At 33.2% G+C, this 20,732-nt stretch overlaps 1 protein-coding gene across 1 annotated transcript; it reads left to right on the forward strand.

Moving 5' to 3' along the window:
• The first annotated feature begins 448 nt into the window (after positions 1 to 448).
• On the forward strand, positions 449 to 18,868 carry LOC106712774 (endonuclease/exonuclease/phosphatase family domain-containing protein 1). The gene is made up of 6 exons (XM_014505415.2): positions 449 to 940; positions 1,051 to 1,732; positions 2,482 to 2,631; positions 6,557 to 6,717; positions 15,593 to 15,757; positions 18,339 to 18,868. The coding sequence occupies exons 1-6, from the start codon at positions 667 to 669 to the stop codon at positions 18,572 to 18,574; spliced, it is 1,668 nt and encodes a 555-aa protein (XP_014360901.2). The 5' UTR covers positions 449 to 666; the 3' UTR covers positions 18,575 to 18,868.
• The last annotated feature ends 1,864 nt before the right edge of the window (positions 18,869 to 20,732 follow it).

Below are 20,732 nucleotides of genomic sequence, written 5' to 3' on the forward strand. Positions count from 1 at the left end.
AATGAATTTATGTTACTGAGTTACCGCAGTGTATTTCTTAGTCCTACTACCTAGCATGCGATTCTTTATTGTAAAGCTTATTGGCGATTATTGTACAGATTTTCAAAATAAATAGCACTGAAATTGTTCTCTGAATGTGATTTTTATTCATGAAAAACCATTCCGTGGATGCTCGGATGAAGTCTTATCCTTAATTCATGTAAGAAAACATAGTTTTCTGTATTTAATTATTTCAATTTAAGTTTTATCTGGGTGCTTGTGTGGAAAAATTTTCGACAATAACCAACAATAATCTAAATTATTTTTTTAAATTACAATAGATTTGTGTTTTAAATATTGCAACTCATGGAAACTGTCATTATCATAAATGACATATTGTTGACGTTTAATAATGTCAAATCTCATCTTCAGTCAAACGAAGGATTTGGTTAGTCGTGTAAGAATTATTCTTAAATTATTCAAAAGAAATCACTCCGTAAAATTTCATAAAAACAGTTATTAAAATTGTATGAAAAGGTCCGTGCAAGTGATTCAGTGTCAAAATGAACTTAGTGTGAACAAATGCAGTTGCCCATTTGTGTTTAATAATAGTTTTTTTTATTTTCGATTTAATTTCATATTTGCTTTGTATTATGACCGATTGAATCTGAAGTGGCGAAAATCATTATGGGGCAAAGTCCGAGCTCAGTACGGAGTAAGTCTAGTAGGAGATCTTTTCGCGGTTTTGTTAGGCGGACGAAATTAAATAAATCTAGTTTGAGTCATACATTCAACTTGCCGCCGTCGGAGGAGTACCCAGAGCTGATGAATGTGAACACAGCGACCGAGGAGCAGCTGATGACGCTGCCCGGGGTCACGAGACAGCTAGCTCGGGAAATTGTCCGCCATCGGCAGATGATTGGCAGATTTAAGCGCGTTGATGACCTTGCGTTAGTCTCAGGTGATTATCTTTTTTTTTATTTAAAACCAAAATTTCAGTAATTTTTTAGTTTATTACTGTAAGAGCTTTGTTATTTTTTATGTCAATTATAGCTACAATAAAACTTTTAGGTATTGGAGCAGAGAAACTTGAACTACTTAGGCCAGAGATATGTACAAATACAAGAAGGCAGATATCTCGCGCTAGCTCGTGCACACATTCTTTAGACAGTGTGAGATTTACAGGTGAAAATAAATTATGCTCCATCAACTCTTCAAGTGTTTTCCAACTTCAATGTGTACCTGGTTTAAACCAAGAAATAGCTGCAAATATAGTGGACTACAGGAACAAAAAAGGCCCTTTTAAATCCCTCGATGATTTGATTAAAGTAAGAGGAATGGATATAGTGAGATTGAGTACAGTGAAGCATCATTTGAGCTTAGAACCGAGGAAATGTGAGAGTGTTCAGCTTTTAGCAAATGGTCATACATTTGGGTGGACTGAGGACTCATTAAATGAGCCAAGCCTGAATGGCATGCGGGATGTGAGGACACCTCATAGAAAGAGTTTGTCTATGCCAAACAAACTGCCAATAATATTGCCAAATGGATTTGCTACAGCCCCAGTAAATGATATTTTAGATTTATTGGCTGCATATTCTCACCGGCCAGTTGTTGAGGAACTATTTACATATGAAAGAGATGGTGTAAGATGTTGCCGTATAGCTTCATGGAACCTGCACCAGCTTAGTATAGAAAAGATAACAAACCCTGGTGTTAGAGAGGTGGTTTGCAGGACTATTTTGGAAAACAAGTAAGTCCAATTATTTGGTTGTTGTTTGTTTCCATTTTTGTGATGTTTAAGACTCGTTTTTCCACTAATTTGATGCAGTTTAAAGCATTAATATAGTTACTTGTGTACAAAGCCCTTTAAGAAGTTAATAAGACAGAGATGTTTCAACTTGATTACTTATTTTTAAATTATTTTTGTTTAATTCTTTATAGTTAATATTTACTTGTAATCTATGTGAATATTCCTATGTAACTGTGTAGGTTACATTGTTTTATATAATTTTTATCTTAAATAAAATATATATACTTTAAGATAACATTTGGACTATTCCGATAAGATAGAAAAGATAAATACCAAAGTAGGTATATAATGATGTTGTAACAGGTAATATATATGTACAAATATACATATTGTATGTTATTAATCAAATAATACTCTGATTTATAATTATTAATTCTCTAGACATTTAGAGCCAGCCATAAATTACAGTTTATCGTAAACTAGCTGTCGCTCGCAACTCCGTCTGCGCTGATTAAAAAAAAACTTTAATAAGTAGCCTATGTGTTCTTCTAGACTATGTTCTATATCTATACCAAATTTCATCCAGATCTGTTGAGGCATTCTGGAGATACCTTCAAAGAAACATCCATCCATCCATCTAAACATTCTCATTTATAATATTAGTAAGATATATGTAGACACTTATATCACAAGTTGATATGAGATAAACCATAAGTCATAATTCTTGAAATAAGGTGTTACTTTAACAGGTTATCAATAATAGCCATACAAGATGTGCTAGAACCTGCCGCGCTGAAGGTAATCTGTGAGGAGCTGAACAGCCCCTCGCTGAGGCGGGTGCGTGAGTGGCGCTGCAACAGTCACAAATGGGATTACTGCGCCAACGACAGAGCTGATGGGTGAGTGATATAAGATGATAACCTTCTGTCTGGTTTACATTATGCCAGTACAGTGCTGGCCTTTCAAGGACTGGTTAGAGTTTACATTATCCTCTTAGTATAACTTAGTGTAAACTAGACATCAAACTGTTTGCGGGTGGAGAAAAGGGAGTGCTTGGTTGTATGTATAAGTTTGTTGATGTATTTTTAAAATCTTAGATTGCTGTAGTCTGAAGATTCTGAGTAATATGCTAGATAGATCTTGATGTCAGAAAATACCGGCATCATGTATTGAGATGCGATATGGTACGTGATTACAAACTTTTTCCTTTTTTCTTACCCAATCCTACAAAAACATGTAACAATAATTTTCCGGATTTTATACATTAAATGCAATGGCAAATTGAAAATCCAAAACCAGAAAAAGTAGATACGGGCTTGGAAATAACGACATTGGCACATTTTCCTTTTATTACATCTGGTATATATAACATTTCGAGTGAGACTATTGTATCTTACAATGTACTCTTCATTATAATTTTACATCAGGATTTTATGGTTTTAAAAATCATGAACAGTTTGATTTGTCTAAAAAACGTTGAATAAAATGCGAAGAGACTGTACTGGGTACCGTTGCGTGACTGTAGTCATAAATATCGTGGTTAGTTTTTACGTGGCTGCGCTTAAAGAGTATCTATCATTGTTATTAGTTTTACCAAGGCCTCGTATGTCACCTATTGTGTGGAAAGTTATTTTTCTGTGTTTAAAATTATATTCTTCGGATCAAATCTTGCGGGATTTATTACCCGTATACCTTGGAAGTGATATCAAAATTGTTTAAGTAAAGAGCTGACAAAGTATTTTAATTCTGACTACTCCGTTTGGATAAGATACCGTTCTATAACTCAGCTGTTATTCATTTACGATTCAATTAGTAACAATTCGTAATATGCGAATACGTGCCTCGTCTCGTCAATTGCGGCTTGTCTCTGACCCAATTGACCTTCAACTGGCAATGCAGACCTCAGTCAGGGGAGAGGTCACATGCACTGAATACGGCCAGCCATAAGCAGTTCTCATTCGAGACCCGCTTTGAGATTCATCTCTAATTAAACTAACAGACTACTTTTATTTCAATCTGGGTGCCGGAGATATCAATCTATATATATAAAAGAAAGTCGTGTTAGTTACACTATTTATAACTCAAGATCGGTCGAACTGATTTAGCTGAAAATTTATGCGGAGGTAGCTTAGAACCAGGAAACGGACATAGGATAATTTTTACCCTGTTTTCTAATTTTTATTCCGCGCGGACGGAGTCGCGGGTAAAAGCTAGTTATCTAAAAACGACATAATAAATTATTGTGTATATAATTCATCACTGTTTATATTTTTGTCCATAATTCATTAGTTAATATTACTTCGTAAACTATCAACAATACCTATCACGTAAGTCACATGTATCTAATTTTACACGAACGTTATAATCGTATATTATCTTCCATATTTAAATAACGGTACAATACATTCCCTTAACACCTTTATATAAATGGATAGAAATTCATGGACAATTCTATTGTTAGAAACAACCAAACGTGACCATATCAACTAGCGGACCTCTACTGGCACCTGTGACTACAACGTGCTTGTCGGATATTTAGATCGGACGTCGATAACAGCTGTCAGTTCAACACGAGACTGCTTCATAACACGTTAATCGACCTAACTAAAAAAAAATCTGACGTCCACCGAAGACTGAAAAAAAACTTTTCGAGTAGTAAATAATATTGAACTAACAGGAATATTTAAACGCGTATCAACCTCACATGGACTGTGAACGCCCTTGAATATTGACACAATAAAAAAGATAATGTTAATTACCATAAACGTTAGTTAACATACTTTTTATTTAAATATAATCAGTCGTTTTTATTTGCATAAAATGTGGTACAAGAAACAATTCAATGTGTGTATTTTATGTTTCAATATAATTTAAATGCCATACTGAGTGTCGTTTAATGTCTATTAATAAGTCCCTTAGTGTATAGTTTTAGGAATCTATAGGAAATGTACGCAATTAGTCTTTTGATAGATTTTATCGTATTCAAAATTATTTGAAACGGATGCAAATATAGTGTTGCCCGTGATAATAGTGTTGATAATTATACCTACTATTACGTGCAGTTCTATTGTGATTTGATTCCGTTAGTCATAACATAGTTTAGCTATTTATTTTTAAACTACGTAAGATGTTTGGCTGGTAACTAAAATATTCATTGCTTCTGTATTGTGTAATTTATTATTTAATGATATCACCCTAAGGGCATTCTTACACAAGGCAACATAATCGCCGGAATTTATATTTGATGGTTGCGTAGCGAGAATGGCGTTTTGCGCTCTTTGTAAAAACAAGGTTAAATTGTCGACGCCGGTCGTAGTTTTGCTTTGCCATCTTGAAAATTGCGGCGACTTTTCTCACTACGATCTTGACAAACAGGTTGCGAGCGACTGTTTGGCGACAAAAAAATCTTAATATCGCTTAGCGCTAATCTAATATATCACTTAGCGACTAAAATCGCTAGTTTTCGAAAATCTACGTTGCCTTGTGTACGAAGGGCCTTAGTTTCGTTGGAAAATCACTTTAAATCTATTACTACTACTAAAAGTACTAAATTAAGAATTAACTCCAAGAATCTCAGTTTCATCATAAAGGTAGATTATTCTCGGATCTTTTATATTTACAGGTTTACATTAGGGCATGGCGATACTGAATTGGGTCAATTTTTTATACTTTCAGAGAGATAAAATCTTTATTTAACACACGTTGTTTACTTTGAATTGTTAATTATTTTATAACTGGTTAGATACGGTATATATTTTACATACTAAAAAATTATACAAATTGTACCTGTCACCCGCGACTCTGTACGCTTGGAATTAAAGAAAAAAAAACTTAATTAGTAGCCTATATGTTCCACTAGTCAGTGTTCTACATCTGTATCAAATTTCATCCGGGTCCATGACATATACCTTCTAACAAACATCCATCCAAACATCCAATCTTTCCAATTTACAATATTAGTAAAAAGTTAAATTAGATTGAATAAAGTTGTCAAAGCTTATATTAAACCTTATTGTGTGTTTTTCATTGTCAAAACACGTATACAAAAACATATTGCCATCTCTCTTTTTATCTTTGAAAAATAAAAGAGGGGTATTAATTAAAATACAGATATAGTGGCTATGAGTTACCTTTAAGAGTTATTAAAGCTGCCTGTGATAAGTGAAACATATCAATTAGCAACATTGTATATTCATAATTACATATTTGTGGCTTTGATAAGAATAATCGTATTTGATTGAGGTCGCCTTCATTTAAATCGGTCATCGCCATCAACCATAAAGTAAAGCTGTTGTTAACAACGCTTGATATTAATTTATGATGTATCATCGTGATATGTATTGTACAGAGATTAAATGATAACATATTCTCATAAGAAACACTTTCTCTACAAACGTCATATAGCATAAAGCAGGGATCCTCAAACTATTTTGGACGAGAGCCCTTTTCCAATATGAAATTTTACCTCAGACCCCCATGGTCAAATTATCTACTTTTAAGATTAATTATTATTATTATTTTTCATTCTGACTTAGGTCAATAGAAGAAGACAGAGTGAGAATTAGCAATGCTTTAAGTTCGATATCGACTCCAAGGATATCAACCACTTTGGGAATCCCTGGCCTAAAGTATTAGAAAAATTAAGTTGTACTAAAATAAAAATACTCTTCCTTTTTTTTAACCCTTCAATGTGTGCGTGAAAGTATAGGGTTGCCATTTCGTTTACGATCTAAATTCTTCGAGTTCATATAGCGATTGGAATCATGGGTTTGATATCTATGTCAGTTGGCAGCCCTAGTTTATTTAATACGTCTATTGTTATAGGCCATCCCTAGGATTCATCTACGAGGCGTCGCACAAGGGCGTGACTGTGGAAGACGTGGGCGTAGATCAGTTGCACCTACTGTCGGAGGCAGTGGACGCTAAGCGACTGAGCGAAGCGCTGACATCACTTCGAACTGACGATCGTCTTGCTTCACCACAAGGTTAGTTATAATATTTAAGTCTTTCTATCCATTTAGAATCCCTAATAGATAAGTGTGTGTGTCCTTAGTGTAACTTTAATTAAGCCCTTAGTGACCATTATCGACTTTGAAATAGACCTCGATCGATATTAAGTACGCATTCAAATAAAAAAAATTGTTATCATGAAAACAGTCTAGTCACTTGATAAATCTAATTAGATTTAATACGTTTGATGAAGGCATGAAGTTTTTTTTTAATTCTGCGCGGACGTAGTTCGGGCGACAGCTAGACGTAAATATGTTGTAACTAGCTGTCTTAAAAATTATTATAAAAAATAAACTTAATTAGTAGCCTGTGTGTTCTTCCTGTATATGTTTTATATCTACGCCAAATTTTATCAAGATCCGTTGAGCCGTTATGGAGATACCTTCTTTCTTTCAAACATCCATCCATCTAAACTTTCGCATTTACAATATTGGTAAGACTTACCAGGCGTTTCTGTATATAAATGTCCCTGAATCCATGACCGTACTTACGGTTTATCTTTATGTGGAATAGTCTTTTTTCTTTGTCTTCGTCTGGCTTCTATAAATACTCGTTGATCGGACGCGTTTGCACTGCGCTATCTTTGTAAGTGGGATCGCAGATCTGTTAAATTAATTATACGTTAGTCAAGGGCGGTTATATTGCGACCATTCTATATATGTATTTGTTTGATAACTGTAGCTCATATTTATGTTTTTTAACATAACAATTGGCTTTTCATATTTTCAATCAAAACGGATACTATTATGTTTTTTCAATGTCATAGATATAGTTGGAAATGAGAAATGCAATTTCTTGGCCTCGCATACGATATTTAATTAATTATTAGTTGCAATTCCGAACACAGTGAGGTGGAAAAATTGTTTGACTCAACCAAGCCAAGAGCTACGAAATGCTGTAGGGTTATACACTTGACAAGGTTAAATATGGGGAAGTGGCTCATGATTGATTATGAATTATGGTCGAAATTCGAACAATGAGCGACCACAAGTAAAATTAAATCACCATGTCAAAGTATTAAAATGAAACCTTATAGCTTGAGAATGTTGCGCTGTGTTTGTTGATACAGCGTCATGTTTAGATACACGGGCAAGCGGTCATGTAACAAGCCGGCCGATGTTTATATAGCGCCAGAAACATTTCGCCGGCTTGAGAAAACTGCGCACACAATCATACCACTCGTACGATACGCCACGTGAACGGAAAACTGCAACCGATAGGGCTGACAACAATAAAGCTATTTGTAGAATAAACAATTACTAAAGACAGTGTGATGATGTCATAGAAACGACTTTTTTGTAGCACAGCCCTACATTCTAAATCCCCTTTTACTATATCCCAACAATTGGTGCAATCAGTACAGCTTATTATCAAAATTACTTGAATAAAATTTATAAGATCAAAAAGAAAATTAGTGTTTATAGAAAAATTTACGTTTACCCAAACAGTTTTCTCATAGTTCAATCAAGAATATTTTTCTATGTCTACTATCAAAAGTTATAATACAAATTGTATATATAGTTTTGAATTGTGTCAACCCTACAACCTCTAGTGCGTTGGCGTTTCGTTTGCTTGAATTGCGTATGCTATCGTAAGGTAACTCGCAGATCGATTCATGAATAAGTTTTATATTGCTAAAAATAGACAAACTACTTTTATCCACGTCGATAATTCCATACTTTTAGCTAATAAAAAGTAAAAAGCCACTATCAGTGAGAATATTAAAAAAACTAGTCAGTAGATTTGTAATATAAAAAATCTTTAAAGATACGAAAAAGATTTTTGTTTCATTTTTCGTTGAAAACAGTTTTCATAAAGTAACTTCAGTTCTAACCACTTCAATTAGTTTGAATTTGCGTGCATATCGGTTTCGTTAAATTCGCAAACTGCTACGTTCTAAAAATAGCTCGCTTTGTATTGATAAAACATGGAAACTTCTTTCGTGGAAACTTTGCACGTTAACGTAGCTATGTAACTAGAGAATTGAAATCGTTTACGATATGTTTTTTTTTTACAAAAGATGAAGGTACCAGGATCTCAGAATTCAAGTTGTTATAACGTACCAGGAGTCCAGAAGTTTGGCGATAATGTTCTTTTCTATTAAAACTCTGCTGCGGCAATCAATTTAACTCCTGCACGAATTCTATTGCATACAATCATTTCGAGATAGAACTATTTGAAGTTAATTGTCGATCAATGTGATGCTTGAATGTTTTTGTTTTACTTACGTAAGGAACATTTAATAGTCGATTTGATTGTAATATAGTTTACTTATAATTGTTATGCAGCTAATGTACGAAACTCTTTCGAGGAACAATGGCCGGTCCGATAGCGCACACCTCGTCGTTTGCATAATTGATTCAATTTGATTCCATTGAGCAATGAACGCCAAGTGTGAGTTGTCCTTTAATTAAGTGTTACTAACCCTGTGCCTAAATAGAAACAGAAGGAACGACGTTCTTCTCTTTCTCTCTCTCTTTAGGGACTTCCCCGCTAACTTCGCCGTCAGCTCCGAGCAATTTTTTTAAACATTTTTAGTTTACCTTATTTGCACATTCTTACTCGCTGTATAATTTGCAATCAGTTTTTGTGGCCAAAACGGTTGTAATTATTTTTAATTTTGCATACGGATGACATTAATGACCATTATTTCGGTAAAAAATTACTTTCTGGAGGTTTCGTATGAGGTTTTTGCCCGACTAAGAGGAGGGTTAATGTTTTTCACGGGTATGCTTTAATATATTTCGGTAATTTATAACCGCCGGGTGCCTAAACGTTTTTTGCCCGGATATCATGGGTTTCGGAACTATTGATTTTTTAAACATTTAGTTTTGTAATACGATAGTTGTGCGCGTTTGGAAGATTTTTTTCTTTCCATTTGCCTTAATATTCATTGTAATTTTTTCTAATATATTATATTATATTTTACATTATTGGCTAATTACATGCTCGAATACATAAATGACAATAGATTATTAGCAGTATTTTGATAATTGCCTTTATTATCAAATGTAATCACGGAGATATGTACACAACTAGTAGATAACTAGTTTAATATTTTTATATCACTAATCTATTAAATGAGAAGAACGTTGCACCTGACGATAAGTGAAGACTTGGTCCTTCATGATTAGATTTTCCATTTAGACCAGTAATAATTGCACTCTATTCTGCTTGGAAACAGAAAAATATGAGCATGTCAGGACTTCCATGTAGTCATCGAAATAAAAAATACCACTAAAGAAATCATCCGGTTTTCATTCTGATGTCTCTAACCAAAACTTGTAGGCAACATTTTAAAAATGAATTGCACTTTAAGATCTTTGGTGTATATTGTTGAAAATTCAAACGCATTTAGGAATTTTCCTTTAATGTAATTGAGTGCAATTTTTCCACTGCCTTCACTTTAAAATGTCAAACCTTGTGCAGGCAAGTTGTGTGGAACTAACCATTCCGTTATAACGAGTTGCACTTGTTTATTGAATGTTTAAAAAAACGAAAAGACCGGTTCCGTTCGTGTTCAAGGCAAAGGACGCGATATGTTCACATCGCCTTTACATTTCACGACTTTTTGTCGTTACTGTATTAAAAATATTTAAAAACAATTCGCAACAAAATTTATTCTCTTATGCAAAGGGATTTTGATGAAGAGTAAGATGAATATTGGCGAATTATAGCAAATGAACTAAACGTGTAAAAGTATGGTCAAAAAAATATTAATCAGTTTAAGAGTTGAATAGACTAAATAAGTGTCGGTGGCTCAGGGGTTAAGCACTTGACTCGCAATCTGCTGGTCCTGGGTTCGAATACCGCCATGTCCCAATGTGTTTTTCGATTTTCGATTTACATATGTACATTTATCTGACGTTCTTACGGTGAAGGAAAACATAGTAATGCAACCTGCATATATCTGAGAAGAAATTCAAAGATATGTGTGAAGTCAACCAACCCGCACTTGACCAGCGTGCTTGACTATGGCCTGTCACCCCTAACTTGGGGAGGCTCCGAGCCCCTCGGTGGGGACGTATAGTGAGCTGATGATCATGATGCTTTAATATAACGTTAACATCAATCGTATGGTATAAATGGTTTTATTTAACTTGGATATGATAATGTGACAGGCGCGCCAAGTGTTATTGACATCACCATGACCCTGATCTGATCGCATGCGTTAACCTTATTACATTTAAAATGCTTTTCTGATCAATTTAAGAAATCTTACTATTTCACTATATTAATATTATAAATACGAATGTATGTATGGATGTTTGTAAGAAGGTATTATCTAAAACGGCTGCATCTCGATTAAATTTGGCATAGAGCATTGAAGACCATATCGGCTAATGATTAAGTTTTTTTTAATGCCACGTGAAAGGAGTTGCATAAATTAAGAAAAAAGTGTAGTCAAACAATACTCCTGATATATGATTAGTTACTTCTTGAAACAAGAATTATGAATCTAAAAAATTAGTGCATTTTTTTATAAAGACAAATATATTTTTGCAGTGTTTGATAAATATGCCCTTACAATTAGCAATGTAAATAATCAAGGAAAGTCTGTACGTAGCGCGAGGAAGACTAAGAATATCCGGTTCCGTGTTTTTGACCTCTACACCTCAAGTTGTGTTTTATATGTTTAATAGCGACTATATAGACCAGTGTATTTAAAACATAATACATTGCGACATATTTATCTGGTCTAATAGTTGAAAGTGCCACACAGCTCTCATGCCATTGTTAAAAAAATACTACAAGTCCTTGTCGGATTGTTTACACCGACAATTTTTTCTTACCCTGTGAGCAATAATGAAACTGAACTCTAACAGCTTATTACCCTTGTCAATGTCAAAAAAGTGCCACAAAATTCTTGTCGGAGTGTGGCTGCCTTGTCATGTTTTGTTCATCACCTTCTAGGCAAGTTTTACATATATTTTGAGATAACCGCGATAACAGGATTTTCTCATATTGTTAGATAAATCTCGGTATAATCACATTTCGAGTATGATTCATTTTAAAACTAGCTGTCGTCCACGATTCTGTCCGCGCGCGATTAATAAAAACATAATAAGTAGCCTACGTGTTCTTCCAGACTATGCCAAATTTCATCGAGATCCGCTAAGCCGTTCTTGAGATACCTTCAAACAAACCATCCATCCAAACATTCGCATTTATTGTATAATATTAGTAAGAAGGAAGATTAAATCAAAGCATATATTATGAGAAAGTTTCACGTCTCTAGACACATGTAGCGGATACACACAATATGTCATATGAATGTGAATGTAACGCGGCAAAGACCCTAAAGAGCATCACATTAGCGCACCTCTTTCCATGCTAAATAGCTTCCTTTTCAATTCTTATGATAATCCATTGCATAGCAACATGTCCCGGAAGTTAAGTCCTGATTTTGTTACCGTTTACATTTTTGTTAAGCTGTTGCATACCTGCAATTAAAATCAACAGATTGTATATTGTCTGTACTAAATATATACTTTAGTACTCCTTTAGTAATCTCGTAACAACAATGGGTACGGAATTCAGTGTCAAAAATGTGTGAGCAGTAATAGTTACTTAATCGATAAGAATACCCTATTTTATGTTGTGTTCTTCAGAACTCAAGTAGGTACTTAATGGAAACATTTCCCCTCGTTGCAAAAACAAAAGCAACTTGTTTTAGCCGACGCCGATGTTATTTGTCTGCGACCGCTGACACTGATATATAAATAAACCAAATCGGATTAGTTCATATAAAGCGTGCAATAAATCCGCTGCTCGTTGCAAAATACAAATGTAAAATATCAATGTTGACATAAAACTTTTAGATAAACCATTAAATAAAGGTTACTTGAAATTTTTAATATCCAAATTAAATTCAATCTTTTTTACGCGGACAATAAAGTTAAAATAAATTTGAATTATCTGACGTCTTCATCGGGTTTTTCTCATTGCTGGACATCGGCTTTTCCTAATGATATGAGCATATCAAAATATCTTCTAATGACAAACACATTATGATATGTCTTGGAAAAGGGAATCGTCGTAACATAATATTTCTTGAATGCATTTTAAATGATAAGTTGGAACTATAAACTTAGTGGACGGATGGGTAGTAGTATGGATGTTTGTTAGACGGTATATCCAGAACGGCTCTACAGATCTGGATGTCAAATTTCATCAAATTTCATGGATATAGAACATATTATGGAAGAATACATAGGCTACTATTAAAATAAGAAGATAAAGATATATATTTTTTTTAATTCTGTGCGGACGCAGACGCGGACGGGGCTATAAGAATGCAATTACTTGGCATGTCTAAACATTTCGTATATCTGCATCATAAAACGATGTATATGACATGCGGCCGGATATCCGACGTTAGCCAATTTACATCACGACATGATATCGTGATATATTTTCTTTACGTACAATATCATTTAAATGCAAAAACTATTATTACTTGATGTAATTTTTCATTCGACTTGATTTTTAAATAAAGAATAATATAAGTAATCTAAAAAAAAGTACAGATTAAGTTACAGTTTGCAGCATGTGTATAAAAACACATTCCGTAAAATTAAAAATCTATGTTTAGCCTCAGAATTCGAATGTGCAATCGGTTGTTAATATGATGCAACAACTCTAATATACCCATATAAATAAATTGATCTTGTTTATTTATAGTTTTTGCTTGTAACACTTTATTTGTTAGTGCACACAAAATCCTGTTTACCTTCGTTCGTTCAAAGAAAAATTTTACATTAATTTTATTATAATTTTAAGATTCAAAAATTTGTGTTCTTTGACATAAGAATTAGGATTTGGCGGAAGAGGGGACGCATAGGAAGGGGCAATATCCTCTTTCTGTGCCTTCTCCGTTAATTATAGGTAGACAACGCATCTGCATTTGCGGATGTCTATGGGCAACCGTTGCCTCGCTAGTGTGGCGAATCCAGGTGGCCGTTTGCTCGTTTGCCACCTAATAATTTTAAAAAAATAAAATAAACGTCAACTACTTTTGGTCTTGCAGAATGTACAGTTGGTCTTTCTATGAAGGATCTCAATTCTATATTCTACAATCCATAATTATCTTTAATTATTCTTTTACTTTCTATAACGTTGATGTTATCGAGTATTATGTTATAGTATGAAAAATTTGCAACAAATTCAATCAAAACATCACAAAAGGTTTTCTAAAAATAATAAAAAACCTCAAACGAACGTGACGATGTCGATATTTTTATGGGAAACGGAAAGGTTTGTGAGTCGTCGATAAAAGGCTGAAAGCGATAGCGGTTACGCGCTGTTAAAATTATTCGATTGTGTTGCAAAAATACACACAAAAAGTATTCTACGAGCAATATTTACTCTTATTTTGTACGTTTTATGGTTGTTTTTTCATTACACGGAATTTAATCGGTTTGCTGCAAAGTCATTTGTATTGTTAATTTACATACTACAAGACAATCTAGAATTTCAGTATTTTATTGTCTCGTTTCACAATATATCTGTTTTCCATTTAATCATGAACGTATTCTTCTAGATCTGGGTATCTTCCTAGAGGCATAACTCTAGTCCCCTTTACAAAAAAAGAATCAATTTAAAACTGAGAGGAAAAATCCAATAAAGCTAGGTGTATTGACAAATTTAACTGTGTTTCTTTTAACCTTAAAGTTTAGAAACGTCTTTACAAATGGAATAATTCTTCTTGGTATTTGAGAATTCATCGACACTATGAAACCTTACTATCAAACTGGGTCAATGAGATAATTAACTAGCCATTAACTCATTACTAGTCGTGGTCAAGACACATTCTTTATGTAAACCTTTAACTTTCTTAGATCCGAATCTAAAACGTATTAAAAAGTCACCAAACTTGAAGACTTACAATCTTCTGATAAAAAAATTATATACAATTTATAAAAGAACAAAATATGGAAAAAAACAATCTTAAAATTATTAATATTGAATACTATATATTTAAAGCTACTTCAATAAATTTATTTAAAAGTACTACAGACGTTGTAATCAAATATTTGTTATCTGTCTGTGTTGTTAAAGGATTAACTGTTTATAGTATTCTTATTCCAAGTCTAGCTGGTTAAAGAAAGTATCAAAATTGAAGCATTAAAAACGCAAGTATATAAAAGTCTTTGTAACTAAGAGTATAAATAAAGTCTAATGAAAATGTTCAGTCGGTATACATTTTGACCTACGATTTGTCGTTGTATATAATAACTTGTAAATACAATCATGTGTCGATGATAAATCTGCTTTTATCACAAACCGCTGCTGTATTTTATGAGTAATACATAATCAATACATAGACATAGGTGATTCATTTTCTTGTATTATGTAACAATATAATCGTCCTAAGTCTTGTGTTGTTCCATCACCAATTATTTCAAGAGAACATAGTAGGAATCGAAAGGTAATCCAATAGGCACCAGGTACAATAGATCCTTGAGGTATACCGCAGTCTACTTTCGCAAGTTGAGACTTCTATACGACTTTATTCTGTAAGACACATCGAAAATCGATATTAATCGGTCCATTTAAATGCGTGTATAATCTATATTAATACAAATGTAAAATTAAAGTTTTTATTTGTATTTTTAATAAGTCATATTATATCAAACGCCTTTAAGAAATCAACTAATACCTTGATTTGTAAAATCCCCTAATTATGGTTTTTATTCAACTGATTTAGGAGGGTATTTGTTTGAATCTTGTATGTATGTAAATTAGTTATGACTTCCTACGGCCCAAACGTCTGAAGCGATATTGACGAGTAAAGGTTAAAAGTGGAGTCAATCGGTTTTTTTTGACATGTTTTGTTTTTTTTTGTAGTGTTCTTAATATGCGGTCGACCAGTGATCGTAGTGAATATCCAGTGCCGGGAGCCGCTGACGGAGGAACAATGCACTCGGCTGGATGGGGTGGCGGTGCTCGCGATCGCCTGCAAGCTACCTCTACTCTTTGCAGGGGATTTCCATCGATGGGATAATGTGCATTGTAAGTACCTCGTTCAGTCTAAAGTTTTAGAACTTTGATTCACATCCTATTACATAATCTGTGACACTTGTCAAACATGTCTTTGTCTCTATTCTATAAAACTGGGCAAAATTTAGTGGCTCAATTTTAATTTTTCGTTGTGATAATTTTATTTTAACAGGATAGTTAAGAAAACGATTGTAAAGTTAATATCCTAACATTATAAATTATATAAGATATCTTTGTGTTTTAAACTAAGTGTATCTTTTGTATTTATCAAGTGACGCGAAGAATAGCGTCAATAATTAGAGCTATCAGCGTTATTCGTTGTAGTGACGCAGGCGCAATATCCTTTGTTGTAAAACATTGTGTCTCTGATGTGATCTTACTCATTTGATGTTACAAGTTAAAATATACTCTTTGAAGTTAGATAGCAGTATAATTTTTACTATTTTAATAGATTAGTTTTATTGTAGTATGTCACATATTATATCTGTTCCTAATATTGTGGACTAAAACAATATTGCCGTATGTTATCTGAGATTGACAATGTACCCTTATGGTAGACATATCCCGTTACCCCGTAGGCTCAAAATTGGATCACCTTTCAAAATCAAGGCATAAAATAAATCATACTCTACTTATACTTGTGACAATCTACGTTAGCTATTGATTTGTAGTAAAGACCGATAAGGATATCTGGTCAAAAGTCAAATTAAATTATAATTTCTCACTAGAGTTCTCCTCTCAATGTTACAGGTCCTTTTTGTAATGTAGCTGTCATGTCATAGTCCCAGACTCTTACCAGTTGCACTTTAAGATGGCCACCGAGGGGGTTTGAGTGAGTCAAGTCTCACATAACCCTGTCTTTCCCCCAGAAGACAGGGTATCTTTTGAGATACCCTCCGAAAAAAGCTGTCATATCATGTTTTTTTTATGTCAACTTCGATGCCCATGTAGATTTTACATATATTCTGACAGAAATAACCGCGATAGCAACGCCTCTCTCATCGGGCCAAATATATTTGTTTGACTTATACAGTCCAATTGTTTTTTGGACCTTACAAGATAAGGAGAGCTTAAGCATAGCTTCATTTAATATACGAAATTAAAATTATAAAATAATTTCAGTTGCATTACAGTTTAATATTCTCGTATCTCTCTTGTTCCACGCTACAAATTGATAAATCAATTAACAGCCTTTGTATTGTAATGATCTGTGTGCTGTTAATAGTGAGTAAAGAAATAAACTCGGTCAGTACTAAATCAACAACTAGATACCTCTAGGTAATTATGTTTGAGAATATTCTAGATTGAAGTTAATGGAAAATCTATTATTTCTTTTGATTACTTTTTGAAACATGTGATCCCGGGCTTGTTCGTTTTTAAAATGTAATTTTAAAACTATAGTTAGTTTTAGAATTATTATGTTTATTTATCTAAATTGACAAAAAGCAAAATGTGATATAGATTTGAATGTTGGCAAATAAAACTATTCAACATATCGCACTTTGTGCCAATTGTGATTAGTAAATAAAAGGTAAATATGTAGTCTTATTTTTGGCAATCGTTAATGTTACCGATACAATCGGACCTTTTTGTCGGATATTTTTTTTTTATATTCTATTGAATATAGAACATTTTTATATTTTTCTTTCTTTTTATACAAAATTTTATCAGAGTAAAATATATTCTCTTCCAGGTGGTTGCTAATCGTTTCTTTTCCCCTTTTATTCAATTATTTTCATTTTTAATTAGTACCTAAATTATTCTAAATTAACGCTCGTGTCTTTCCTTAGTCTACAGTTAATATTCATTTTATATAACAAACCTTTACGTATATTAAACTTCGGAATTGATTAGTAGAAAGTCTATTTTTGTTTTATTTGTACATAAGACTATGTCACACATCGAGCTGCACAAAAAATGCTGTTGAATTCGGTGACATCTTTTAAGGCTTTCGGTTATTCAACGGTAATTTCAACTCCCTCATTGTTCCACTCTACAAATATTTACTTGCATGCATATATCACAATGAAACCTTTTATTAATAAAACAAATAACAATGCCGTAATTTGTTATTCTATGAAGCGAGATATTTATATATGTTTCTATGATGTAATGTTTTTGACACTGCATTGCTTACGTTATGTCGTATCTACAGTCTGCAGTACTCGGTGTCTTATCTGTTAACTCTGCAGTGTTGTTGCGAAAGTGGCCATGTCACGTGTCAGTGGAGAAAGTCACTTGTAATCTTATAGTTTATAGCAGTTGTCCGCGAATTCGTCTGCGCAGAATTAAAAACTTGTAATACGATAGATCGTAAAGTTATTGGATGCGGAAATAGTGCCGCAAACAAGTTGAATCTTTAGTCATTCGGGTAGAGTCGCGAGCAAAAGCTAGTAAAATTATTTACGCGCAATATTATAAAAAAAAAACTAAATGGCTACAAGCCTACGTGTTCTTAGAAATTATGTTCTACATCTATACCAAATTGCAGCAAGATCCTTGTTACTTTTCTGGAGATACGTCATAATAAATATCTATCCATTCATTCATTTAAACTGTTGTATTTACAATATTACGATTGTTTCGTTTTCAGTGTTAAAGAACTGCGAGTCGGTGTTGGACGAATCAGTGCCGACAAAAGTGGACGCAGCCAGCGGTGGCCAGAGCGCCATACTGACCGCGGGCGAGGTGGCCACCAGCAGCTGCAATGGCCACGCGGCGGCCATCCGCTCCGGCCTCAGCCACCTGGCCATCCCGCGCGGCTGGTCGTGGGGCGGCCCCGCCTCCCCCCACTGCCCCGTTTGGGCTGAAATAAACATCCCAGATTGACGACCATTCACATATAAACAAGGCAAGACTCTATCCCTAAAGCACACTTTTCCTTATTGAGGTTATGCGGAATTGTCAACTTTCTCGCCACTTTTGTTTGTTAGATTTAAGCATAACTTTACTTTATTAATTTATTTATTATAAATCATATAAATATAAGTGCAGCGGTAGTCAACTTTCTATCTTTGCCCACCTGTGGACGTTTCATCTTTCGCAGTGGGCACGAAATAAAAAAAGGTTGACAACTTCTGTATTTAGCGTATAATTCAAATGTTACCTATTTATTAGTTAGAAAATTGTAATTATATTTAAATGTTATGTAATTATATTGTAAATAGAGATTTTTAAAATATAACATTATTGGTCTTCAGGACTTTATATTTTCTAATACTTGATTATCCTTCCTTTTAATGATATTGCAATTTTGCGTCCTTTGTAAATGTTAGATGATAAATATTTATTGTAGTGAATTCATTTAAGGAGCTTAATTAAGAAAAATATATATTTATTGACTAATGAATTATGACATAAATTGTCATTTGTCAAGTTATCTGTCAAAGAGTATGCAAAGAGATATCTGTAATTTCCATCAAAGAGTATGCATAGAGAAAACTGACATATCCGTAAGAAATATTTGTGCAATTGATTTTTTTAAACATATAACTTCATTTTTATATACTTAATGTATTGATCAAGATCAAATATTGGAATGTGTCAACATTTTATGTCAATAATAATTTCTTCATATATTTTTCCAACATAGTCATTGTAAAAATATCTTCAGTAGTCCCGAGTCAACGCCAAACATATTATGGACATTTTTAAATGCAATTTATAACTTAATTTAAGTAAAGAGAAGATTAAGCCTAATTTTAGTCCCCTTTCCCTTCCCACCCTTCTCTTATAAGGAAAGGATGGGAAGGGCAGGTGGATTTGATGGAGGAAATGCATAGGAAGGTTAAATATTCTCTTTTTGCGCGTCTCCTTCATTGATTAAGGGTAGGCAATGCATCTGCAATTGCGAATATCTTTGGTCAGCGGTCGCTTCGCCATTTCGGCGAATTCATGTGACCGCTTACTCGTTTGCTACCTTGTAATATAAAAAAAAGAAGATTAAGATCTCATATAAACAAAGAAATTATGCCAATATATTGTTAGGATGAGACAATTATTTTTTTTTAAATAATCATGTGTATATAACTTCATAAATGTATAAATTTATATTTTTTTACTTTTTCGTTTCTGAAAAATGTTCTATTTAAAATATAATATTTATTACATTTTTAAATGAAACGATACACGGTTTTTTTATTCGTTTGATTTTTTCTTAAATAATGAATGTAGAAAAATCATTGATTTAGTATACGGTGTACGATTTTATGCAAATTTTACCTAAACATGTGATAAATATATGAATGTTTTATTTTTTTATAACCTTTCCTTTCATTGTATTATATTTATAAATGTTACCGTGGTCGTCCACCGCTTAAATATATGAGAAAGTATTTATATTTCGGCAGTGGAAATCCATGGTAATAGTCTTTGTTTTAAATATTGAAATCTTAATAAATAATAACAAATACAACTGTTTCTTTATTTACTTTTAAGAAGATAACCAGAAATGAAAAACGTAGTTAAATTCGTTTCTAAAAAAAACTTAAGTAATACAAAGAAATATCTGGACGTAAAACGTCGGACACAAATAACAAGAACAGTTCAATGCCTTCATAGTTTTTTTCGTGTTATATAATACTAGAGCCGTTGAATTTGATACATATTAGCACGTAAAAAAAACTACATGTCTTTTTAGTACAGTTGCTCAAAAAGTGGCGTATTGCAGGGACGTATAGTGTTCGGGATGTGGGCTTTACATGTGGGGTTACATACTCGAGCTTTTTCTTTACCTTTTCCGAACTCGTACGTTCTCTTTCCCAACTGTCAAAATAATGTCTATTAAAAAGAAAAAATCAACCACGAAGTTTTAACAAAACTAATTTCATATAAATTTTTATGATTCATGCAAATATTTCTAGAAAAAAGCTACTAATTTGTTTCAATATCAGATTTAATGATTTGATTCAATTAGTTATTTTTATTTCATATCAATAAAAAAATCTACTGAAGACTTGGCTGTATAGGCACAGCTCCTTTTGCCTAC

The sequence above is a fragment of the Papilio machaon genome, chromosome 1, assembly GCF_912999745.1.
Source record: "Papilio machaon chromosome 1, ilPapMach1.1, whole genome shotgun sequence".
Lineage (NCBI taxonomy): Eukaryota > Metazoa > Arthropoda > Insecta > Lepidoptera > Papilionidae > Papilio > Papilio machaon.

Excerpts from the sequence above, each read along its gene's own strand:
- LOC106712774 (XM_014505415.2), top strand. The coding sequence starts at position 667 with ATGGGGCAAAGTCCGAGCTCAGTACGGAGTAAGTCTAGTAGGAGATCT. Across the intron at positions 941-1,050 it reads TGACCTTGCGTTAGTCTCAG|GTATTGGAGCAGAGAAACTT; the intron begins GTGATTATCTTT and ends TAAAACTTTTAG. Across the intron at positions 2,632-6,556 it reads GCCAACGACAGAGCTGATGG|GCCATCCCTAGGATTCATCT; the intron begins GTGAGTGATATA and ends CTATTGTTATAG.